This window comes from Cynocephalus volans, chromosome 14 (assembly GCF_027409185.1).
Source record: "Cynocephalus volans isolate mCynVol1 chromosome 14, mCynVol1.pri, whole genome shotgun sequence".
In the NCBI taxonomy this organism is placed as follows: Eukaryota; Metazoa; Chordata; class Mammalia; order Dermoptera; family Cynocephalidae; genus Cynocephalus; species Cynocephalus volans.
The window spans coordinates 86626460-86653553 of record NC_084473.1 but is presented as its reverse complement, the minus strand read 5'-3'; the positions used below and the strand labels follow the sequence as shown (position 1 = coordinate 86653553).

At 35.8% G+C, this 27094-nt stretch overlaps 1 protein-coding gene across 8 annotated transcripts in view; it reads right to left on the bottom strand.

Annotated features, from left to right (window-relative positions):
* The window catches only part of ANAPC1 (anaphase promoting complex subunit 1), a 105238-nt gene extending 80665 nt beyond the window's left edge, over positions 1-24573 (bottom strand). For 3 of the 8 annotated variants that reach the window (XM_063078156.1, XM_063078159.1, XM_063078163.1), the window contains exons 1-13: positions 24340-24573; positions 22098-22334; positions 20758-20919; positions 16045-16096; positions 15746-15846; positions 14886-14965; positions 13689-13762; positions 11647-11792; positions 11203-11423; positions 10102-10311; positions 6098-6193; positions 4105-4195; positions 3921-3986 (exon numbers count right to left, since the gene is read on the bottom strand). In XM_063078156.1, coding sequence (XP_062934226.1) covers positions 3921-3986; positions 4105-4195; positions 6098-6193; positions 10102-10311; positions 11203-11423; positions 11647-11792; positions 13689-13762; positions 14886-14965; positions 15746-15846; positions 16045-16096; positions 20758-20919; positions 22098-22310 — 1512 coding nt within the window. In that variant the 5' untranslated portion in view covers positions 22311-22334; positions 24340-24573. Of the gene's footprint in view, positions 1-3920; positions 3987-4104; positions 4196-6097; positions 6194-10101; positions 10312-11202; positions 11424-11646; positions 11793-13688; positions 13763-14885; positions 14966-15745; positions 15847-16044; positions 16097-20757; positions 20920-22097; positions 22367-24245; positions 24290-24339 lie in introns of those variants that run through there. The other 5 variants (XM_063078157.1, XM_063078158.1, XM_063078160.1 and 2 more) reach the window with 5 other exon arrangements.
* Between the last annotated feature and the right edge of the window lie 2521 nt (positions 24574-27094).

Sequence of the window (27094 nt, the reverse complement as noted above, 5' to 3'; positions counted from 1 at the left end):
ATCCCATATAGGAATGGCCGGTGCACTCACTGGCTGAGTGCCGGTCACGAAAAAAAAAGACAAAAATAAATAAATAAAAATTTTTTTTAAATTTTAAAAAAGTAAAAGGATAGAAAAAATATATATCATGCAAACCCTAATCAAAAGAAATCTGGAGTGGCTATAAAGTAGACTTCAAAGGAAAGAAAATGACTAGGGACAAAGAGAGTCTTTAGTTAAAGATAATGGACCAAATCACCAGGAAGGAATAGAAATCTTAAATGTGTACGCACCAAACAAGAAAGTTGCAAAGTAAAGGAAAGAACAAAGGAAAAAAATGACAGACTCAAACACTGACAGAACTGAAAGGAGAAATAGACAAATCCACAATTACACTTGGAGACTTCAATACCCTCTTTAAGTAATTGATAGAACCACAATGACATGTTAATACCTCAAAACTCCTCTCTGTTACCAATACAAAAAGTAAAAGGAATTGCCATGGATGAAGAAGATATGAACACTATCGACCAAATTGAACAAATTGACAATTAGAATATACTCCATCCAATGATATCAAAACGCACATTGTTTTCAAATGCACAGAAGATTCACTAAGATAAACAATATTCTGGTACACGAAACAAACTGAAAAAATTAAAAAATCAAAATAATAAAAGGCATACAAATCATTTTCCTAAACTTAAGAGAAATAAAATAGAAGATACAAGGGAAAAGAAATCCCTCAAACTCTGGAAATTTAACAAAACATTTAAAAAATCTTATGAGCAAAATAGTCACAAAGGAAATCAGAAATTAAATTCAATGTAAATTAAATTACACTCTATCAAATTTGCTGAATGCAGATAAAGCATTACTGATAGGAAATTTTACAGCACTAAATGCTTATATTAGAAAAGAAAAAAAGGTCTAAAATCAATGAGTGAAACTTACCTTAAGAAACTAGAAAAATAAAAGCAAACTAAACCCGAGTAAGTGAAAGAAAACAATATAATAAAGGGCAGAAATAAAACCAAAACAAAAAAATAAAAGCCAATGAAATGAAAGGCTGATTTACTGAAAAATAAATCACTAAAATTGATTAAAAGCATAATAAATCATGACCCCCACAAATGCAACGTAAGTTTTAACATTTGATAATAAATCCATGTAATTAACCATTAATAACAGTATAAAATAGGAAAAAAATATGATCATCTACATCAGGGATTGGCAAATTTTGTATGTTTTTTTCTAAATATTTTAGCCTCAGTGGGCCGCATACAGTCTATTATATATTCTTCTTTTTTCCCTTAACCATTTGAACAGGTAAAAACTATTCTTAGCTCATAGACTGTACAAAAGTAGAACTCAAGCCAGATTTGGCCAAAGATCTAAACAGATACAGAAAAAAACATTTGACAAAATCCAGTATCTATTTATGATAAAAAATTCTCAGCAAACCAGGAACAGAAGGGAACTTCCTCAAACACACGAAGGGAATTCAAGAAAAACCTATATCCAAAATCATATTTAATGGTGAATGCTTTCCTTCTAAGATAAGTAACAAGGCAAGGGCTACTGCTCTCACTACTTCTACTCAACATTGTACTGGAGGTTCTAGCCAGTGCAATTAAAAAAAAAGAAAAGATATCGGGCCGAGCCCGTGGCGCACTCGGGAGAGTGTGGCGCTGGGAGCGCTCCCGCCGCGGGTTCAGATCCTATATAGGAATGGCCGGTGCACTCACTGGCTGAGTGCCGGTTGTGAAAAAGACAAAAAAAAATATATATATATATAAAAGGCTTCCAGATTGAAAAGGAAGAAGTAAAACTGTCTTTATTTGCTAATGCTATGTATATCTATGTAGAAAATCCTAAGGAATCTACAAAAAGGCCACTAGAGAGGCTGGCCAGTTAACTCAGTTGGTTAGAGCACAGTCTTACGACACCAAGGTCACAGGTTTGGATCCCCATATCAGCCACTCACCAAAAAAAAGAAAAGAAAAAAGGCCACTGGAGCTAATAAGTTAGTTTACCAAAGTTGCAGGATATAAATTCAATATACAAAAATCAATTCTATTTCTATACACAAGCAAGAACATCTGGAAATTAAAATTTAAAAAACAGTTAACACTTACAATAGCATCAAAACTATGAAATACTTAGGGATAAATTTGACAAAAGATATATCAGACCAGTATACTGAAAAATACAGAAGACTACTGACAGAAAATAGATGTAAATAATTATGGAAAGACATATCTTCTTTATGGGTCAAAAGACTAAATATAGGAAAATGTCAATCCTCTCCCAAATTTATCTATAGATTCAACCCACCCCTATGAAAATCCCAGCAGACAGGACAAGACAGAGTAGACAGACAGATCACTTTTCCTCATGCTAAGGACAGCTAAAAATTCTACACATTATATATGAAACAAACCTAAGATTCTGAAAGGTAGAGAGAAGACAGACCAGCTAGATACCTCAGGACCCAACAAATGACATGATGATGAGTTTCCTGGGTTTTCTTTCTGCCTCATATATCCTAGCTTGGGTGCTAGCCAAGCTGGCAACCCAGAAACACCAATGGGAGCACACCAAAAAAAGGGCCCAAGAAATCCTGTTCTCCCTAGCCAAAGAACTACAAAGGCAATAGCCTAAAAAGACAGAAAATTTTACACAATAACCAACATACTCTAGACAAACACTATGAAAAAAACTGTGCCCCACCCCTAGTCCTACCAGCAAAGGCCTAGGTTTCCACCCTCACCTGGTAACAAGGCACCAATTTGGAAAAAACAAATGAAACACTCCCCCCCCTCCAAAAAATAATGGTACTATGGATTAGCAAGAATGCAAGAAAGAAAGTACTGAGAACTCTCTCACACTCCTGAAGGCAAGAAGTAGAGAGAAATGTTGTAAATTGGTACAATTTACATTTCAGAAAACAATTTGGCACAATGTGGCCAAGTTAAATACGCATATACTCTGAAAATCAGGAGACATACATAAAATTTTTTTTAAAGCACTGTTTATCAGAGCAAACAGTAGAAAGAACACGAACAACTCTACTGACCAGTAAAATAGTAAAAATTCTGGTATAATGATACAATGGAATACTTTATAACAGTCAACGAGCAAACAACAACTACACATCAACACAGAAAAATCTAAGAAGAGTACAATGTTGAGCAAAATAAGCAAGTCAGAGAATAGTACACAGTATGATTTCCATCACATAAAAATTCGGAAACAAGGACAACTAAACAATTTACTGTTTAGTGATACATATCTAATTGCAAAAACTAGTAATAAAAAACAAAGGACTGATTTATCACTGAAGTCAGAATAGTACCTATCTTCGGGAGGAAGATGGAGATAGAATCAGAAAATAACATAATAAAGATAAAGATACTGGCAATATTCTATTTCATAACCTGAGTAGTGGTTATATGAATGTTCACGTCATTGCTCTTCCTCAAATTGTATGTATTTAAATTTCATAATCTAAATTCATAAAATTTATATGATTCTGTAAGTAAACTTCACAAATGTTTAACCAAAAAAAGATGTAGCCAACAGATATCACATTTAATACATAAAACTTCACCAAAATTTTGGAACTTATAGAAGCTATCCATACACCAATTTCAAAACAGTTCAACTAACTTTTTTTTTTTTTTTTTAATTATCTACCTATACTTTAAAGGCTCCCCATCTGTGTCAGGTTCATAGTACCAATGCATCCGATGGCAGTGAGCCTTAGGCACTCCAAATTAGGACCAACATAAAGTGCAAACTTAATTTTCAACTTTTAACAAAAATATTCTGCCAAAGTGTGCAGGCAGGAGGGCAACATATTTTAAATATCAAATTAAAATAACATTAAAAAATAATGAGAGCAGTCTAAAAGCATGAAAGCGGTACTTATTGCTTACCCGAACCACTCCTGTGTACAGCACCAGGTTTCCAGTGCCCTCCAGTACCAACATTGTGCCTATTTTCTTCAAAAAAGACAAAAAAATTTATTTTCCAATCTGAGCACATTGGCAGATTTTTCAGCTGAAAAATCTGATGAAGCATAATTATTTTCAACTTCTCAAGAAATGTGCCTGCATTTACCTCCACTGGTGCTGCACCCTTTGCATGTATATTGGTCACAGAGCCAAAGATGAGCTGGGTTTTATCATTACTCTCTTGAAACTTCACACAGCTGAATATTAAAATAAAAAATAAAATAAAATAAACCACTGATACATGCAATAACCCATGAGTCTTAAAGGGTATTATGCTGAATGGAAAGAAGCAATCTCAAAAGGTTACATACCGTATGATTCCACTTGTACAACATTCTCAAATGACAGAAATACAGAGATGGAGAACAGACTAGTGGCTGCTGGGGACTGAAGGGTGGCAGGGATGCGGGGGGCTATATGTGTAACTGTGTGTGACGTTGTGTGACTGTAAAGAGGTAGCATAAGGAAGATATTTAATGGTAAAGATATTTTCTATCTTAATCGTGGTGGTACTGGTATTTACACAAATCTACACATGTGAGAAAACTACATGGAACCATATACACACACAAATGAATACATGTAAAGTGATGAAATCTGTAATAAGGTGAGTGGATTGTACTGATGTCAATTTCCTGGTTTTGATAATGTGCAACAGTTATGCAAGATGTTACCTCTGGGGGGAAAAGAGTGGAGGGTACATCTCTACTATTTTGCAACTTTCTGATGATCTATAATTATTTCAAAATTATTATATTAATATAAATATATAATTATAATGAATATAATTATATTATTATAATTATTTCAAAATAATTATAAATAAATGGGCAGGTTTGAAAAGACATTTCACCTAAGAAGACAAATGAATGGCTAATAACCACATGAGAAGATGATCAACATCAGAAGCCTTTAGGAAAATGCAAATGAAAACCACTTCATACCCACTAGAATGGCTCCACAGATTGACAATTATCCAACAGAGTCAAGGTTAAAGGGGAACGAACCTTCATATATTGCTAGTGGGAATACAAAACGGTATAACATATTTGCAAAATAGTTTGGCAATTTCTTAAAAAGTTAAACATGAATTTACCATTCAACTCAACAATTCCACTTCCAGGAATCTACCCAAGAAAAATGAAATCATGTATGTCTACACAAAGACTTTTGCTCGAACGTTCACAGTGCCATAATTCACAATGGTCTAAAAGTGGGAACAAACCTAATGTCCATAAGCTGATGAATGGATAAACAAAATGTGGTATATCTATACACTGAAATACTAAACAGCAAGAGGAATGAAGTACTCAAACATGTTATAACATGCTAGATCAGAAAAACCATCATACTAAATGAAAGAAGCCTAACACAAAAAAACTACGTATTGTAATCGAAAGTAAAATAAAATGAGAGAATTATATTAAGTGAAACAAGTCAGGCACAGAAAGAGAAATACCACATGTTCTCACTTATTGGTGGGAGCTAAAAATTAATATATAAATTCACACACACACACACACACACACACAGACAGACACACACACGCACACAAACCGGGGGGGGGGGGGGGAAGAAGATATAACAACCACAATTATTTGAAGTTGATATGACAGAGCAATAATCAGCCACAATGTATATCGACAAAATAAAATTTAAAATAAATAAATAAATAAATATATATATATATATATATATATATATATATATATATATATATATATATATATATATATATATATATATATATATAAATAAATAAATAAAAAACAAAAAAAGAAAGTAAAATAAAATGTCCAGAAAAAACTATTCCAGAGGCAGAAAGCCTTTAGAGTGTGGTTGCCTGAGGCTGGGAACAGGAACGTGACTGACTGCAAATGGGCACAAGAGAATCTTTTTACGGTAATAGAAATGCTTTAAAACTGGATTGCGGTGATGGTTGCACAACTCTATAAATTTCCAAAAAGTCATTTAATCATACACTTAAAACATGTTAATTTTATGATTAGAAATTATTTCTCAATAAAGCTACCCAAGCCAGAATAAAAGAAAAAGCAGCTCTAATTTACACAGAAACAATGGGACATCTATACACTTACCGTAACTGGAGCTGGGACTCTACTAAAAAACACAAAAACTTTTGCCCGCATAGGTCAGAAGTAATAAACACTTTTGAGGCCTGTGAATTTTTCTCTCTGCAATTGATACATTAATAAAAACATTGTCAGCATTGGTCCAAAAATCTACCACAGTAACTATTAAGTCTCTGAATATATTCTGCAAGACATCTAAAAACTACTTGGGTCAAGAAATAACTGGAAGACACAAAGGCACTTCTGAGAATTAAACTTCATGATCACTAAGATTCCTTCCAGCTCCTTGATTGGGAGCCCATTACATAGCTTTCTTCAGAAAATTTATAATAAACTTAATTATTATTTAAATGGACTTTTTAATTCCATACTACTATGCAAGCCACCTAATTATAAAGAAATGCAAACTTGCATTCCTACCACTTAAAGTGTCTAAAGGGTCAGATTTTTTATAACATGACCTTTCCTCTCTAACCTCTCTCTCTCTCAGATTAGGCCCCACTTCACTCCTCTTTTTTAAACCATACCTCTTAATTCCCAAACCTTTCTTTCTAAAGTAGTACAGAAGTATAAGAGGGATCTGTGATATATTCAACTTACCAATAAAATATTTAAAGAAAAAGGATTTTTAAATGTAGGAATTTTTTTTTTACTTGAGAAAATTTTATTCCTTTTATATAGACATCAACATAGAAATAAAAACTTAAGGGCTAAATTTACATGACAGAAATTTTATTATACACATGAGGAACAAAAACAGAGAGAACCTAGTTCAACAGGAACCAAAAGTATTTCGGATTTCAGATTTTCTTAGATTTTAAAATATTTGCCTATACATAATGAGATATCTTGGGGATGGGACCCAAGTCTAAATAAAAAATTCACTTATGTTTCACATACACCTTATACACATAGCCTGAAGGTAATTTTATACAGTATTTTTTAATAATATCGTGCATGAAACAAACCTTGTTTACATCGAACCATCAGAAAGCAAAGATGCCACTGTATTACCCACACAGGTCCTGGCCTCACGTATGGCATCACGTGAAACCTATTGTTGGCGTGTCCAGCCTGCACAAGTGCCATTTCATTACCATTTGTGGGTGTGCTTGCGTGAGGCAATCTGGGTATGCACAGAAGATATATCACAGCTGAAGAAGGCTAGAAGGGTCTGTTTCCTTGAGGGTGCTGAATAAACTGTGTTGTGCACTTATGTTTTGACTGTGACCTGTCACATGACGCCAGGTGTGGAATTTTCCACTTGTGGCACACCAGTGCTCCAAAAGTTTCAGATTTCAGCACATTTTAGATTTGGGATTTGGAATGATCAACCTGTATTTACATCTCTGCTTTCCTGACTACCTATTCCCCACTCCCATCCTCTAATAAATAACATGCATTTGCCTTCCCTTTCACAGAGAAAACAAGGCTACAAGGCTGAAGCTCAACCTCCTGCTCAATGTATCTGATGAATCCTTCTTTCTCCCGTAACGGATTGAATTATGTCCCCCCCAAAACTCGCTGAACCTTGAATTATGTTCTGCAAGTTTTATCTGTTAGAAACTTAGCCCCCACTGTGACTGTTAAGAAAGTGGGAAATCCTATTATGGTAACTGAAAGGTGTGGCTGTGAAGAGGTGATTGGATTGTAGGACCGTGCAGTAGTGAATGGACTAAAATGGTGGTCAGGGGCATGGTTCTGAGGGCTTTAAAAGAAGAGGAGAGAGGGCTGGCTGGTTAGCTCACTTAGGAAAGTGTGGTGCTGATAACACCAAGGTCAAGGGTTCAGATCCCCAAACCTGCCAGCCGCAAAGAAAAGAAAAGAAAAGAAATGAAGATAAGAAAGAGAAGAAGAGAGTCTCTCTCTCTTCTCTACTTCCACCATCTTGCAATGGGAGGGGTCACTGTCACCACCACCAAGACCTTCACCAGTTGTGTTACTTGGACTTTGGACTTCCCAGCCTCAGAAACTGTAAGCAATAAATTTCATGTTCTTACAAATTACCCAGTCCCATATACTTTGTTATAAGCAACAGAAACGGACTAATACACTCCCCAAGGCTAGTCTCTCCACTTGTGTTCCTTTCTTTTTTTTTTTTAAATTTTATTTTGTCAATATACCACTTGTGCTCCTTTCTGTTCCTTGTTCCATAAATCATTTCCTCTCCCCTGGATTTTCAATGCTTTTCCTCTTTGAGGACAGCAAATACCCAAATATGAAGGACTTATTGTTAATTTGAGTGGATAGAAAAATGGTGCTGTGGTTAGGTAGAAAAAACACTGTTCTAACTTTTTAGAGATCCACACAGAGGTATTTAGGGGTAAAATGCCATGAAGACTAATTTTCTTTAATATAGTTCAGCAAAAACAAAACTCTCCTTGACCCTGAGATTTCCTCTAGCTAGTTTTGTATCCTAATCCTCATTCAAAGGCAAACTCCTTAAAACAGTTTATATGCCTATGTTCACTTCCTCAGTCCCCATTTACTTTTTCTACCCCACTTCCCCCCACCACCCTCGAAGCCTAAAATGTTCTGGGCAAGGTCACCAGTGAAATCACTGCCATCCAAGCACCTCCAATCTCAGCTCACCTCTCAGGACCACACTTCACCAGCACCTGGCAATACTGGCACCTCCTTATTCTTGAAATGCTCTTTTTGTGTGTTCTATGATATTCCCTGCTTTTCTCTCATCTGACCTCCCTTGCTTTGTCTCTCTATAGTGGCTTTTTCTCTATCACCCCCAAAATCTATAGTTTGCAGGACTTCCATCCTAGCCATCTTCTGATTCTGCACTACTGAGTATAGACTCACTATCTGGAGGTCACAGATCCCTTTGAGAATCTAACGAATGTAAAAACCTTCTCCGTAGGAAAAGGCACATACACTACAACATTACACATACACACGATTACTGAATACAATTCCACAGAGTTAACAGAATCACTGCAACTGCAAGCTCATTCACAGGTCCTCTTGGAACCTCATGTATCCCACCTCTACACACTCTTTAAATTCTAATCCAACTCTCTTGCCTCAGTCACCATTTATAAGCCAATAACTCCCACATTTATTGCTCTGTTCTTTCTGCCGAGTTTACAACCTGCATATCAAGTGCCTTCTTACAGCCAGCTCTCATCAAATAGAACAGGCCTAAAGGGCAATCGCTCTCTCAAGCTTCCATTTTCTCAGCCCTTTCCCTGCCCCCTGCACAAACCAAAGTGAGAGCATCTCCAATTCCCTGAATATACCACACACTCACAGTTATGAACTCTTATTCTGATCCCAGCTGCTAACTGTGGCATTCCCCACTTACCTGCCTAGCAAATATCTATTCATCTTTCCAAAGCCCTACCAGCAGAACATCCTTCAACTACTTGTCTCTCTTTTGAGGACAGAGACAATGACTTATTAGCTGTTAATCAGCACAAACACACAGGCGTACGGCTGAATTAATAAATTATTAAAGAGAACATAGAAGGAGAAAGGTCACATAGAACAGAGGTCTGAACTGTGTTTCCCAAAAGTAGAGTTTTTCATGTTTCAACTAACATGAAAACGGATGAAAAATACTTCAAAATCCCAAATTTCCTAATCTACAGAAATGGGTTGTTTCTTCCTAAAATATCAAACACTTCAAATCTGAGAAGTCATTACTACTAAGTTAAGGAAGAAATATCAAATAACAAAATTATATTTTTATAATCACTTTGGTATCATTAATATCCTCTTACTGAAACTGAAGGCAATTAAGGTGGCCTTAATATAGATCTCTATATATTTTTATATGTATTAAAAACTGATTATATTAGAAGAAAGCTTAATCAAAATATCAAATATTTTCCAAAACTTTTAGCAACATTTTTCTTTGAATATAAAAATATAGGGCTGGCTGGTTGGCTCAGCTGTTTAGAGCACAGTGTTATAACACCAAGAGCAAGGGTTCAGATCCCTCTACTGGCCAGAAGCTAAAGACAAATAAACGAAAAAAATATACATATACTCCAAACCTTAAATTAGTAATTGTTTCTGTCCACAAATGGTCAATACACAGCTCAGGAACAATTGGCTCTGTTTCTGGTGCAAGAAAGGAACCAGTAGAATTACTGTTTGGAGAGTGACAAATACTGTGTCTCTTTGGAGATTGATTATGGCTTGAAATGTTGAACCTCTGCACCCCTGAAAAAGAGTGTACTCCTAAGGCAGGAGAATGAGCACGACTGCAATATAAACAGAAGAGAGCATAGCACAATTAGCAATGCAAGTTTACATAATTAAAACACATTTCAATACCCTTCCCAAAAGTCTATATACAGAATAGCATTCATGGCATAATCTCAGCCAGAAATAAAAAAAATTTTTAAATGGGTAGCTATTTACAGTTCATGTCAATGTGCTTTACTATATTCTATAAAGATTCAGAATTCTCGTTAGAAGAATTCATTCTTTTAAAACTAAAACTTAGTTCATTTTCTTCCTCAGAAAATGAACTGTTTATATTATTCAAAAAGGTCTAAACTGTGGTCCTATATAGTTGGACATATACATACCAACAAAACTGTCCCTGTAACACCAGAAATACACACACACACACCAGGGTACCTAACAAAGTTCACGGAAAAATAGAATTAAAAGATCATATGAATATTTCCATGAACTTTTTAGAATATATGTGTGTGTGTATATATAATATATATCAACAAAAACAGATTTATAACTCAATATATCTACATAAATATATCTATAGAGAGAGATACCAGTTAACAAAACCAAAAAGAAAAAACTAATATTAATTAAGGCAAAAGAAAATAATACCAAAATATTTTTGGAGTTAATATTCATCAAACTGCTGCCATGCAGTGGTAGAAACGAGGCAACCAATCTTATGACAAGCACAAGCAGCTTCTAAATTTGACTCACGGAAAAAAAGTGACATGATATACTTGAAATTATTAGTAAAAGTAGCATAACTGGGATAACAGCTATTTTCCCTAAAATCTCCCCAAGAGCTATCAACAGAAATTTTAAACCATCCAAAACATATGAGAAAGTTTGAAAAGAAGGTAGCTTTTGCTTGGGATAGCTTATTTAAAACAAGGAAACACTTCCACCTTAGAGCTGCCATGTTGGAAATAGAAGGTGAGCGAGAGTGTAGACTGGGTGATGAGGTTGAGCGACTCTGGCTGTGAATGGAGGAATAATTCTGAAAAGGTGAAGCCACAGGGGAATCTCCTTTGGAGAGGCTTCTGAGATGTGCCGTCAGGGAGCTGCTAGTGGCTACATTCTGTGGGGTTCCCCCCTGTTCAGAGAACTTTAAAACAACATTCTCTTCCTTAAGTCAAAATGAAGGGAAGAAAAAAAAAAAAAAGACAATAATTAGAATAAAAGGGCAATTTCCTTTTGAGAATGCAGGTAGAAGACTGTCATTAAAGACACAATATTTCTTTTTTCCTAAGGAGCTCAATCTATTTCACATTTCTTCCAAAAACATGCGAATGTACTCAGTATTAACTACCACTTCATATTAAGGAGAGGTGACCTGCCTTCATTCTTACCTCTGGTTTGACTCTTCGAAGAGTCCACACAGAATGCAAATTTTGAACAATATCATAAGTCATTACAATGGAGGGGTCAGTGTTGAGGAAAACTATTTTCATTGCATGATCTACAACGTATTGCACCCGTGATGAACCAAAAAGACCTCAAAAATAAAACAGAAACAATCAGGTAGAGAACAATGGGTTTTAGAAAACTAATCTTTACGAACTGAGTTCTTAAAATTCCTAAAGAAGAAACCAAGCCAATTAAAACACAAAATCCATTAATATATTACATAATTCACCCCCAATTTTTTTTTTTTCTGACAGGTAAGAGGATCGCAACCCTCGGCACAGTGCAGTCCGCACTGCACTCAGCCAGTGAGCGCACCAGCCATCCCTATATAGGATCCAAACCCGCGGCCTCGGCGCTACCAGCACCACACTGTCCCAAGTGAGCCACAGGGCCGCCCCAAAATTTTTAATAAATTTAATTTGGGCATCAACTTCCTTAAAATACATTAAAGATTAGAGTATTACAAGTGTCAATTTCACATACATGCAATTAGATGTGGAAGATTTGTGCTGATTTACGGTTAAAATTCATCAGCCACAGGTAAAAGGTCCACAACTCCAACAACCAATTTATTCATAAATTGCAATCAACTATTCTGTCAAGTTTGACTTTCTTATTTGTTCTTTTCTTCTATATGAAATCTGTTTTTCATAATAACTATTTAAACAATGCTGAACAGTACACTACTGTTTCTGTTTTTCGGTTACACGTGCAAAACAAGTCTTTTCCTAGTGAGTTCAGCTTTTACTTCTAAAGTTCAAATACTGGTTTCTATATCCTTACATAACAGCTAAATGCTTCCCTTTTAGTTAAAAAACTGAAAAATAGAAAATGTGATTTCACAAAAATAAGAAATGCTTTTTAAGAAATAAATAAAAATCACTCTTGCCACTATCTCAAAATATCCACTATTAATACATTACCAAGCTTTTCTCCCTATTTTTTTCTATACTTGTACACACACTTCATAGGTTTTGACGAAATTAGAGTCATACTGTATTTACAGTTTTGTATAATACTTGACATTATGAATAAGAAATTCCTGAGGTCATTAGATACTATTCAAAAACACAGTCAATAATGGCTGCATACCACTTAATCTTAGGCTCTAACATGTTTATTTGGGTTGTTTGCAATTGTTATCAACATAATATAAAATTGCCAACACATTTTTTCTGTAAAAGGCCAAAGAGTAAATGGTTTAGGCTTTGTGGTCCACATACTGACTCTGTTGCATAATCTTAGTTGTTTTCTACAACCTTTTAAAAAGGTAAAAACCATTTTTAACTCATAAGCTTTACAAAAACAAGCTGCAGACTGTAGTTTGCCAACCTGTGACATAGAAGATAAAAACCTCAGTGGTATTTCAGAATATAAGCAAGGAAATGCCATTGGTACTGGGGATAAAGTCATAACAATAAAAACATCAAGGACTATAAATATTTTTTCAGCCTTCAAGTCCAATTATAATTATTTATAATTATCTATCATGTTTAGCCAAACTTAAAATTTAAAGATAAGCATCTAGAAATAGTTGTAGGAAATATTAAAAGTTCTGAGCCCCAGATAATTATGTTATCAAGAGCAGGAAAAATGAAATGTTAAAATTTACACACTATAGGCATAAGGCCCTTAAAAAAAAAAAAAAGAAAAACCTTCAGTTCCTCCAAGTAGCATTCACTCACTTATTAGTTATTAAGGAACAGAGCCATCTACAGGCAGGTTAGTAAACATATCAGTATCCCTGATTGATTTATATGCCTTCTTTTTACTAGAATAACTGCTGAACAGTTAATATGATGGTATTCAAGTTCTTGCTTTAATATGAATTACTTTCATAATAGAAGTTATTCCTGTAAAATGCTTAAATTATATTATTTTTATAAAACAAATCAGTTTCCATATAAGCTCCTTTTTTTTTTATCTTACCCGTCCCCAAAGTCAAAGAAAGAGTTTATGCAAAAGAATATAAAAATACACTTACTTCCAGATTTACAAACAAGTGGGGTTATTTCATCTAGTGGATGCAGCATGCTGAACATAGTGGGTAATGGTTCTCTAGCAATAAACAAATAAATAATCAAACAATCACCAATATAAGATGACTATGTTTGTACATAAATTTTGCACTTCCCTTACAAAGAAATATCTTCTCCAGATTCCACAAGCAACTAGAAACTTACTGTCTCAAAAAGCAACCTAAGCTCTCTCCTAAACTCTCTATGTACTGTTTTTCACAGTATCTTCTATTTCATTCCCAGAAATCTCTCCTCTTACTTAGGTAATTACATACCTACACACACATAGGGAAATCAACAGAGCCCAGGAAATATCTGTAAACAGCAGTCATCACATTACAGTACCAATGGAATATGGACACAAAGCAGTCTTTTTTTGAATTTATCTCTCTTAGTGGCAGTGCATCTATGGAAGCTGAGAAAGAAATTTAGTCTCCTACACTTGCTTACAAAGGAGTGCACTTAAAAAAAAAAAGAAAAAGAAAAAACACTTCAAGTAAATAAAAAGTCTGTATTTTTTAAGAAGTGATTTTTTTAAAAAAGGCAAAAACAGGCTTTCTCTATCAATAAAGAAAGACTAAATTCGATAAGCACTTTTTTTAAAACTTAGCAAGTGTCTACCTCTTAGACCACACTATGACAGGTGCTATATGTTCCTGTCCTTCAGTGACCTCACAATTTATAGCAAGGCAAGATAAACACACCATCGATAAGCATCTACTATTTATTGTGCACCTAATACCTACTAGGCCCTATGTCAAAGCTTATGTATATTTAGCTCATTTAATTTTTGCATAAATCCAAGAAGGTAAATGGCAGTAATCCTGTAACAGATAAGGAAACTATAGCTAAGAAAGTTCTAATGATTTGGCCAAAGTAGCACAATGAAAAAAAGCAGCACTAAGAATTGAATTTTGTTATCTTTAAGCTTTTTGCTTGCTTAACTTTATTACTCGGGGGGAAAAAAGCTGTAGATAATTAACTGCCAAGTGAGTAGTGCTCATGAGTGCATAATACTGAGATGAGAGAAAATGGCATATGAAATCAATGTTGTTAGCATGGAAGTTATCACCATCCCAAACTTTTAGGTAAACAATTTTACCTCAGAACCAACACAAAAAAAAGCTCAAGTAATAATATTCTGAACCGAATAAAATGAATACCTGGGTGGACCTGGAGGTACCTCATGTGAAGTGCTTCGTTCGAACAACAATCCATATTTAGTGGGCCAAACATTTGCAACCTATCAGGTAAAAAGGTGGGAGAAGACAGAAGTAAGAGAACCTACTCCTTATAAAATATTTTTTAAAAACATTACAGAACATTAGATTTTCTTGCAGCTTAGTAGGAGCTTTACAAAGTAACGTTAACTATGACATTTTTTTTTTTTTTTTTTGACTGGTAAGGGGATCGCAACCCTTGGCTTGGTGTCGTCCACACCACACTCAGCCAGTGAGCAAACCAGCCATCCCTATAGAGGATCCGAACCCACGGCCTCGGCACTACCAGCACCGCATTCTCCCAAGTGAGCCACGGGGCCGGCCCAACTATGACATTTTTAAAAAAGAAATTCTAACAAGCAACTCTAACATAAAATCAAATCTAAGGAAGAGGAGTTCAATATGAAATTCCTGCAAGTGGCTAGTATCAGAAACAAAATGACAAGGTGATAAAATTTTAACAATATCAGGCATTAAAAACACGATGAGCAACAGGAAAAAAACCAGTATTTTTCATATGTCTTACTTAATATGACCAAAATCATTTCTCATATGAGTATATCATTTAAACTGACAAAAACCTCTCATAAAAGACTTCATAATTCACTTCTTTAAATAACTTATCTTTTATGTAAAGAACAGAAAAACAGTAAGCCACTAAAGCTACCAAAATACAGTTATTTTATTTGAGTAAAGTAACATTATTGATTACTACAAGACATGAGACATAAGACATACCTGAAACCAATTACTTAAAGAATGTTCAAAAAACACATGAAAAAAATTAAAAAACCCAAGTTTACCTGAAATGGTAAGGAAGCTATGTAATCCTTTCCTTCTATGCTATGCATGTTAATACATGAGCTTTGCAATATACATATGCATTTTTCTATTTCATAGCTACCTAAAAAGAAAAGGTACAACAAGATTTATAGATTTTTTTTCCAAAAGAGTTCAATCCTAACAGCACAAATTCTTTAATGTACAATATAAAAATGATTAGTCTAAACCACTATTACTAGTGGCTACTTATGTAGGATAAAAAACAAGATAAACATTTGGATTCATCATAAGAGAAATAAAATTTCAAAAAGACACTTACTGTAGGCTTTTTCAGACTTATCCTGTGATATAATGAAGTCACACCACAATGCCTAAAATCAAAACAAAATGCTTGCCTAAGAAAACTGTATCTAAATAATAACCTTTTAACTAATGACATCTAAACAATAATATTGGCATTTACATAATAACTTTCCCTCCTCCTCTGCTTAATATGTACACCATAAGAACAAAAAAGAATTTAAGAAAATAAAATTAGACTAATTGATGATAAATATTATAAGGAAAGATAAACTATTTGCAATTAACTTTTATGAAAAGAGAAGGGAAAACAAAATCAAAAAACCTACTAGATAGAAGACTTGCAGCAAAAATTCAAGTAGTGGCTCAACTTGTATTAAACCCTATATCCTATACAAAGCTAAAGATTATCTAAAGAATTTAAAATTGGTAAGCTACTTTATAATCTCCAGACTTACCGATTGATCTTATCATTCTTACACTCTCTAAACTCACTTTAGAAAACATACTAAGAAAAACATCTCCCCTTCTTAAAGACCCATCCTAGAAAACATGTACTAGGAAAAGCCATTCAACTTTAACTGACATGCCTGACAATCACTTATTGAAATTATTTAATGGCATCTGTATGTGTTTTTAATTGCAGTAAAACATACAGAACATAAAATTTATCATTTTAATCAAGTTTAACTATACAACTCAGTGGCATTAAATAGATTCACAATGTTGTACAACCTCACCACTATTCATTTCCAGAATTTTTTCCTCATCCCAAACAGAAACTCCATGTCCATTAAACAATAACTCCCCATTTCCCTTCCCCTTAGCCTTGGTAACCTCTATTCCATTTTCCCTATGAATTAGCCTATGCTAGGAACCTCATACACGTGTAATTACACACTATTTGTCCTTTTGTGTCTGGTTCATTTCACTTAACATAATGTTTCCAAGTTTCATCCATGTTGTAACATGGATGATAATTCCATTTCTTTCTAATGCTGAATAATATTCCACCATTGGCATATATTCACCAAATTGTTTACCCATTCATCTGTCAATGGATGCATGAGCTAGTTTTACCTTTTGGCTATCATGAATAATGCTGCTATGAACACTGGTGTGTTAAGTATCTGTTTGAGTCCATGCTTTCAATTCTGTAAGAAGTAGAATTGCTGGATTACATGATACCCTATGTGCAACTTTTCGAGGAACCCACCACACTGTTTTCCACAGCACCAGTAATACACAAGCGTTCCAATTTCTGGACATCCTTACCAACACTTGTCATTTTTCTGGTTTTTTTGATAACAGCCAAACTAATGGGCGTGAAATGGTATCTCATGATGGTTGTAATTTGCATTTGCCTAGTGAATAGTAATGTTGAGTACCTTTTCGTGTGCTTACTGGTCATTTCTCTATCTTCTTTAGAGAAATGTCTATTTAAATCCTTTTTAAATGCCGTATTTGAAAACTGAGTTTTTTGGTTTTTTGCTGTTGAGTTGTAGAAGTTTTGAATAGCATTTTAGCAAATGAAAATTCGTGAAGAAAAACATGCATCAGAGCTGCACTCCAATCTGAAATGTCCAAAATTTATACTGCAGCTATTATAGTCTCAACTTCTTTTTATGAAATCCCATCTTCTCAGTCTCTAAAACTCAATATTTTAATGTCTCCTTTACCCCTGATATCTAAAAGACAACTAGTCCATTTCACATCTCTCTCAGCTTTTTTTCTCACCTGTCCTCCCTTTCAAGGAACCAATCTCTTTCACCTAAATTACCACAAAATAGTGTTCCTGACAAGTCTCCCTACTCTCCAATCAATCCTATATACTGCCATCAAAGAAATCTCTTCTCATAATACAAATCTGATTACTTTCCATTTAAAAATCCTTGGTAGGCTCCCTTCTGCATACAGTTAAAATCCAAATTCCTGGGCTGGCCCATGGCTCACTCGGGAGAGTACGGTGCTGATAACACCAAGGCCACAGGTTATATAGGGATGGCCGGTTCGCTCACTAGCTGAACGTCGTGTTGATAACACCAAGTCAAGTGTTAAGACCCCCTTACCGGTCATCTTTAAAAAAAAAAAAAAAATCAAAATTCCTTGGTTTATATACAAGGCCCTTCAGTCTGGATCCATCTAGCACCCATTTGCATCTCTCCACACCCACATCTTGTGTACAGCCATTCTGAACTTAGAAAAAGTCATGCTTTACCATAATTCTTTTTGTTGCAATTCCCTCTGCGTAGAACGCCCTTCTTTCACCAATTTCCAATTTAAATAGCATCATCTTTGAAAAACCCTCTCTTCAGCCTCTTACTACACTGTGGACACACTTATTATAAATCACTCAGAATATAGCACTTTAGTTTATGTTTGGTTTGTATATTCATCTCTGTAGTCCCAGCACAAAGTACAATGTCTGAAACAGAGTGACACCAAACACTTGTAGAATGAATAAAAATAAACAAATAGAATCTGAGTCATATACACTTGGTATTATTAACCACAACATAAAATTATCTTTCTTCATATTAGCAAGAAGACTAAGTAACAATATATTTTCCGGACCAAAAGGACTGAAATTCTAAATCCTATGATTACAACTAACAAGCAACTTAACATAAAGGAGACAATACATGTAACTGCACATTCATGGAATCTAGTAAACAAGCAATTGTTCCTTGGAGAAATTAAGATGGAAACATAGAAGCAAAGAACTATTTGGATATCATCAAATCCACTTTTCACATCTATACTAACTACATGGGTCACATAGAGAAAAAATTATCATCAAAAAGATCACTGGCTTCGACATTCCTGTACAGAAATGCTTACACACATGCCCTTAAATTTTAGAATAACTCAGTTTATCCTTTCCAATAAGTAGTGAGAGAGTACAATGCTCATCAGGAAATAGTTGGCGGGGTGGGGTGCAATGTCCAAGTACAATAAAAAGATTTCAGTTTTTACAAACAAGGAACTCAACATTAGTCAAAGCCTCTAAAACCTCATGTCAACAGCTTAATCCCTAATTCAACTACAATAAATGTATTAGTTTTTCCCCCCAACTTTCTATTCTAAAAATTTTCAATAAGTTGAAATAATACAATGACTATCTTTTTCACCTAAATCCAATAATCATTAACATTTTGCCATATTTATGTGTGTGCATGTAGGATTTCTTTAAAGGGGGAGTGTTGACTACCGGAAAATAAATTGCACCACATCATGACACTTCACCCCTAAGCACTTCATCATGCACTTCCTAGCAATAAAGACGTTCTCCTATAAAACCATGAAACCATCATCCCTCCTAAAAAACATAATAAAAATTCTCTAACATCACCTAATATCTAGTCCATTTTCAACTTTCCCAAATTTTCCTTAAAAAGTCTTTTTTAGCTAGTTTCCTAAAACCAGAATTCAATCAAAGTTCACTTAACAAGGTTCAAATAATATTGCATTTGGTGATGTCCCTTTAGCTCTTTTAATCTAGAATAGTTCCTATTTTTTTCTTTTCTCCATGACTGACTTTTTGAAAGAGACTAGAATATAGACTGTCCCATATTCTGGGTTTGTCTAATTATTTTCTCATGTCTATTTTTTCTTTAAACTTTTTATTATGAAAAATTTCAAATATATATAAAGTAAACAGAATAAGATAATAAGTCCCCATCAACCAGCTTCAATAATTATCAACTTTCAACTATTCTTATCTCACCTATACCTCTAACCCACTCCTCATCTCGTGATATTTTAAAATTGAATCCTCTAGTCCCCGTATTTCCTATTAACTACACATTCGATCTAAACATTCAGGTTAAATACTTCTGGGGAAAAAAACTTAGTAGAACACATCATGTACTTCATCTGGCATTATGGCTGGAGATACATACTATTCTTTCATCCCACTGTGGGTTATGCTAAACTCAATCACTTGGTTGAAGTGGAGACCAACAGATAACTCCCAAGTAGAAGTACATCTCTGTTCCTTCATATTCAGCAAGTAATCCACAGAGTGATACCTTCGTGCCATGCTAACATCCCTTCACTCAAAACCTTTGTCTGAATCAATTATTATGCTGGAGGTTACAAAATGGTGATTTTCTAATTCTATCAATTCCTTCTACGTTTATTAGTTGGCATTATTCTATAAGTAAGTTTTCCTTCATGAAATGGAGATGAACTACATATTTTCCTGCAAAGATATGGCAAATGCTTAATTCTTTTAATTACCAATATTCAGAGCAGAGTTAGGTGTAATAGCCAACTGCAATGGAAGCAAATCAGGTTTGTTTTCCTTTCTTTTTTTGGGTATCACCATGAACCCAACAGTTTTTACTTATTCAGTACTTAGCAATCAATTACAATCATGTACTAAAATACTTTTGTACCCTAATGTCTTATAAGTTTTTGATGAAAATAAATTTAATCACCCAAGAGCAGAGTATCTAAAGATTATCATTAAATTGGCAAAGGATAGTGTAAAAAAGTGATGATATATGAAATAAAAAATTCTTTCTAAGGTCAAGGGTTTGGACCTGTGTACTAGCCAGGTGCCAAAAAAAAAAAAAAAAATGAAATCTTTATTTTCTTGCCATTATCTTCACTACATGTTAAAATGTATACCCAGGTGCTGGGATTATTATGTTGTTTTTATCATTTCTGTTAATTTTAAAACAGAAGCAGAATAGTCAATCAAATGCTAAAATTCAAATCAACTCACCTGTTGAACAGGACTGTCAACTGTAAACGCTTTATAAACGGCCAGTGCCTGGCTTTTACTTCCTTTGCTCCAGATCACCATATTTCCAGCCACATAGAGTTCCTCATCATAGTCCGCTTCTTCTCCAATTTCACTTATGCCTTTCCTTAACTGCCAGCTTTCCTTAAAAATTAACACATGTAAGACATATTCAAGCACTCTTTTTCTTTTTCAATAGTCTGAAGCAAGATTTATTCGCCTATGGATTAAGATGCAATCCAAGCCCCACTCCTACAAGAGCTAGTGCAGTGATTAACAAAGTAGAATATGTAGAGTATATCTTAAAGGATTTCATTAACAAGAATTTACTCAAGAATTTTCCATATTAAATGTTTTCTATTACACCTCTATATTTCTCTGCCAAAAATATAAACGAATAAAAATTATACCTTATCTCTAGACCTCAAAATGAAACTACATGCTTGGGAGACTAAAAAGATGTATTAAGCGTTTGGGGGGATGGGAAAGTGAGGTGCACATGGGAATCACTGGGGGAGTTTACACACAACGCAGACTGTTTCACAGCTACATATACATTCACTTTCCTTCCCTTGTCCCACCCATTGAAATGAATGGAAAAAAGAGATGTTTCAATTTCCAGCTACACAGACTTTCCCTCCTTGAGATTTTGGTATCCCAAAGGGATATGAAAATGGAATGAGGCAGGATGGATTGATTTCCTGATACACACTTACATTTCATTCCTCTATTTAAGTACTACTCTACATACTTATATGGCATTTCTCCTCTACTCTAGATTGCAGCAGGGACCATTTCTAATCTCTACCATTTAAACATCAAATAACAAGAAATCTGGTCCCTACACACTAAGTAAAGAAAAAGATGTTTAAAATGGACCATAATCATAGTACTGAACTTGACTCTCATTATAAAACCACAAATTATATACTATGTCTACATAAATACCTATGACACTAGGACACAATAAAGTCACTGTTATAAAGTCATTATTTTAGCATGGATTAAAATTACAAAACCTTAACCTCTGGGCCGGCCCGTGGCTCACTCGGGAGAGTGCAGTGCTGATAACACCAAGGCCCCGGGTTCGGATCCCATATAGGGATGGCCGGTTCGCTCACTGGCTGAGTGTGGTGCTGACAACACCAAGTCAAGGGTTAAGATCCCCTCACCGGTCATCTTAAAAAAAAAAAAAAAAAACCTTAACCTCTACCCTAGAAGTAGCATCATCCTCATTTCTCAGTTGCATCTGGGTAGCCTTAAATCACAAGTAGATTATATCAATCTACATTTCAAAAATATAATGGGAAACTTAATGGAACCTTCTGTTTCTCATGGATTGTAACCTCCTGAAGGGATCCCACCAAGCCAGCAGCACCATCAGAAGACCATAATTCAGAGGCTGGCTGCAGCTGGCGAGGCTGAAGGTTCAAAGCATTAGGGTGGTGCTTGCAGTGGTCTCGACCAAAAGGAACAAATTCCTGCAAATCCCCGGCTGCAATCATCGTTGACCTTTCTTCATAGAAGTTCGACATCGGTTCCAAATATCAACATTATTTCTGTATGAATTCAAACACATTCTGGTCAGCGTCTAGAGTCAAAACCAGAATAAAAATACCATAAACATAAGAGTCATTAGTACTTAAATAAGTGTCAAATAATCCTATCATATTGTAGGTGTAAAAGTAATTGTACCATTAAAGAGCATTCCAGACCTGACTCTTTCAGGCAATTGTGGTTATCACCACATTTTCATCAGAGACTAACTGGCAAACAGACAGTTACCACTGTAGGAAAACACTGAATTGAGACAAGTACTTATGTCCCACAACACCTATCCCACATTTCCTACTATTATATGCTAATTTTTCCACACTTCATATATGAAGTATTTAGACAAGTACTTTACAGTCCCATGATATTTGGCTTTTCAACATTTAAGGTCATTTCTGTTCAGATGCTGGAACCTCATTTGAAAAGTACACTTTAGGGATTACTGGCATATTGGAATGAAACAAACAAAAAGAACCACATATTATTCTAATTCATCAGAGGTCTGAATTACAGCTTTCAACTGACCAATCCACAAAAGACCTAATAAGTTATCAAATGTCATAAGTAGTTTCATCACCCCAATCCCACCTAAATATATAACTACAACCAATTTCAAGTATTGGACTAAGCCCACAGAACCAAGACATGAATAACTAGCCATGGAACAGTCATGCTTGTAACAGGTTTAAGAGTCTTAACTTTTAATTAATATAATCAATTACACTACAGTTTATTACCACAAAGATATGGATGACCTGTAGGTGGAAATATGCCACTGTCCCTCCCTAACACTTCTTTCTACATATAGTAAGTGACAGACAGTAAAATTCTGACACTGTATAACATCGTATAAAAGGTGGTTGCTAATTCTGTCTCTGAAACACCTACAATAAAAACGAGTTTCATGGCATCACATTTAAACTGTAATCCTCAGACACAGAAATCAAAACAAACATTTGATATCAGCACTATAGACAACCTTTAGAGTGTGTGAGACAGGACTCAAGGTTAAAAAGGTTTAATTAAATTTGACTTGGATTTCTCATCTGAGGTCATTCTGCCATCAGTTTTCTTTGCTGCACAAACACCTTAAAGCCTATGTAGTTTTTATGCAGCTCCTGTAGAAACGCAGTTATTTCCCTGTGAATTAAATGCTATTCCTGAGATAACTATATGTCACAAAATATGACACAAGGGTTTTCCCCCTCCTGCTAGAAAAAATCAGTATTGAGAACACTTCAACTTGGGACATAACTTAGAGTGCCTTATAAAACTTACAAGAGAACAACAAAACTTAGCTGGACTTCCTATGTTCTACTCAATAGGACAACCAACGTTAAAGAACTTGTGACTTTATCCAACTTTAGTTATATGATTCTGTAATGTTATTCCCTTATAACTCTGAGGGAAAACTACAGAATTATTAACCACAGAATTATTTTTACAGTACAGTATCTTTTTGTACTGACTAAGACAACATATTTAATAGTTTTACAGTGCCTCAAACTCCTACAAATTTATTTTTAATTGTTAGGGGCAACATAAAGAGCAACGCATAAAAGTACTATATTAAATTGATATCCTATAAATCAAAATATCAGCATTGAATACCAGGAACAAAAACTACCATGCCAAAAAGAGGTGACCTAAATGCACACACACGGGACCTGGAGTCTCCACAAAAAAGGTAGAGCTTCCCAGCCTCTGTAGGGGGTGGTAAAACCAACAAAAAAGCCTAGGACTCAGAAAACCCGCTCAGAGGGGCTACTGGGCCAATCTAGAAGCTGAAGCGAAAAAGGGGACGCCGCGTTTAACTCAGGAAATTGGTCCGCGAGGAGTGAGCGTGAAGGCGCACCCCGGAAAGCCCAACCCGTAGGCCGGGAGCCCCTCAGCCCAGGGAGCCGCAGAGCGCCCACCCTGGAGTCACCGGGTGAGAGGCGTCCACGGGACCGGTGCGAGAGTCACGGGGCGCGCGACAGACCACCAGGCGCTGCGGGCCCTGGCCCGCACCTGTGTAACTCGGGACGCGTCAGGCGCGGTGAGCCCCGGCTGCTCCCCGGAGGCGCGGGGGCCGAGGAGGCCCGAGGGCACCAGCGGGCTCGGTCACGATTACTCCTCGGCCACTGCAGCTTCTCATCCCCTTTCCCTGCCCTTTTCCGGAGGAAGAACGGGAAACAGCAGCGTGTGTGACTGCTAATAGTAGACAGGCGTGCGAGACGTTCAAATGGACGCGTCCATCTTGGCCTTCCCGTCGTGCATCGCGACGGGGCGGGGCACCGCGGGGGGCGCGCGGCGCCCAGAGGTCCTGGCGCCTGCGCAGTTGCGGGAAGACTGCGCTGAGTACGAGTGGGTCTGTGCTTACACCATCCTTAATTTATTACGGTTATAGGAGTAAGGGCTTCAGTATTGTGCTGGCTGTTAGATAGAGGCTGCCCTCAACAACTAGAGGCCACCCACAATCAGTTGCCACTTGGGGTTCCCCAACATCACACAAGAATGCAAGCCAAGAAGGGAATAGATCCGCTGACAAGTAAGTCAGAATCTCACGCATCTACGTCGCATCACCTTTGAGAGTTAGAAGAAAGTCACACTCAAGACGGAGGGAAGGAAGCAGAGATCACTGGGGGCCATCTCAGAAGCAGCTTACTACAGTCTCTAATCTGTCTGATAAGTCATTTTAAGGCCTTAAACTCCTCATTTTAGCCGAGGGTGACATGTCTGCCAGGCTCTTTCTCCCTTCCACGCCCTGGCAGATTCTTCTCCTCAGCCCTTCCTCACAGGCTTGCACAGGGGCCCATGGCTGATCCCATCTCGCCCTCTAGTTCTCAACAATCTCAGAGTCTTACGACCTATCTAAGGGACTTTTATTAAAGCAAAGTTTTTGCTTTTCTAACTACCGCAAAGGAGAGACAGGCAAAACAGTCTGCTTTCTCATAAACCTGAAATCATACTTGAATTTTGCAGGGTTGTAGAAAAAGGGGCAACAAAAGAGTAGGGCAACGGAAAAGGAAAAGAATAAAATAAGGAGTTCACTGCCAGTTCATTTCCATGGTAAGTGGTTAACAACAGATACAATAAATAAACTATAACATAACGGTATTTTATGAATTTATTCAATTTTCCAATACATAATTCACAAACTTGAAGTCAACTCATACATAAGGGTTAGGATTTATATTTGAAGTACAGTGATCAACCATCCCCATTTTCCCAAGACTGGGATTTTCCAGGACATGAGATTTTCAGTTTTAAAATAAGATAATGCAGGCAAACCAGGACTACTGGTCACTCTAGTAAGAAGTGATACAAGACGGGCTTCATACAGATCTGAGCAAATCCTAACCTCCTGGGCCCTTGGGTACTGGAACATTTAAGGGAAATGAACAATCTATTTAAGGGAAAGCAGTCCAAAAAGTAGTAAATCAAAAGATTTTAGGAATGCAGTTAGAATGACTATTACCAAAAAGACAGAAAATAAAAAATGTTGGCAAGGATACAGAGAAAAGGGCACTCTCATACGTTATTGGAGGGAATGTAAATTAATACAGCCATTATGGAAAACAGTATAGTGGTTCCTCAAAAAACTAAAAATAGAACTACCTCATGATCCAGCAGTCCCACTACTAGGTATATACCCAAAGGAAGTGAAATCAATATATTGAAGAGATACCTGCACTCCCATATTCATTGCACCACTATTCACGATAGCTAAGAAATGGAATCAATGTAAATGACCAACAACGGATGAACAGATTTTTAAAATGTGGTATATATACAAAATGGAATACTATTCAGCTATTTAAAAAATGAAATCCTGTCATTTGCAGCAATATGGATGGAACTGGAGACCATCATATTAAGTGAAGTAAGCCAGGCACAGAGAGACATACACTGCATGATCTCACTCATATATGGGATCTAAAAAAAAAAAGTGGCTCTCATAGAAATAGAGAGTGGAATAATGGTCTCCAGGTACTGGGAGGGAAGTAGGGAGGAAGGGGGCAATGAATTGATGGGTACAAAGTTACAGCTAAATAGGAAAAATAAATTCTGGTGTTCTAGACTGACTATAGCTAATAATATATTGTATATTTCTAAATAGCTAGAAAAATGGACCTTGAACGTAATCACACAAAGATAAACGTTTGGGTAATGGATATGCTGTCTACCATAAGTGAATGATTGTACAAGGTATGCATGTATTGAAACAACCCACTGTACTCACAAATATGTACAAGTAAAATAAATCTTTAAAAAAGATTTGAGGGGTAACAGCAAAGTCAAGGGTTCAGATCCCCAGACCTGGCAGCTGCAAAAAATTTTTTTAAAAAAACAATTAGGAATGACTTCTTTAGGAAGATGAAATTGACAATATTCTTAAAATGTTTGGTTTTTTGGAGTGGAGGTTTAAACTAGTGAAGACCTGAGGGATGAATTAGTAAGTAGTCTGAGGAAACACACAAATAAACAAGCAAACCAAGACAATTACTAATTCCAGAGAAAACAAAAAAGATTGCAGGAAAGAAACAGTACTTGGAGGACCCATGGAACTGATTCCTCTTGGTATTATTAAGCTACAGTAGTCAAGAGAGTGGACTATAGGACAAAGAAGAAACACAGATTCATAGAACAGGTAGAATTGAGAAATAAATATATACAAATGTAGTTAATTGATATTTTTAGGGAAAGTTTATTTTTTTAAACTTATAGATTTACAAGAAAATTGCATAGATAGTTCAGAGTTCCAACATAACCACACCCAGTT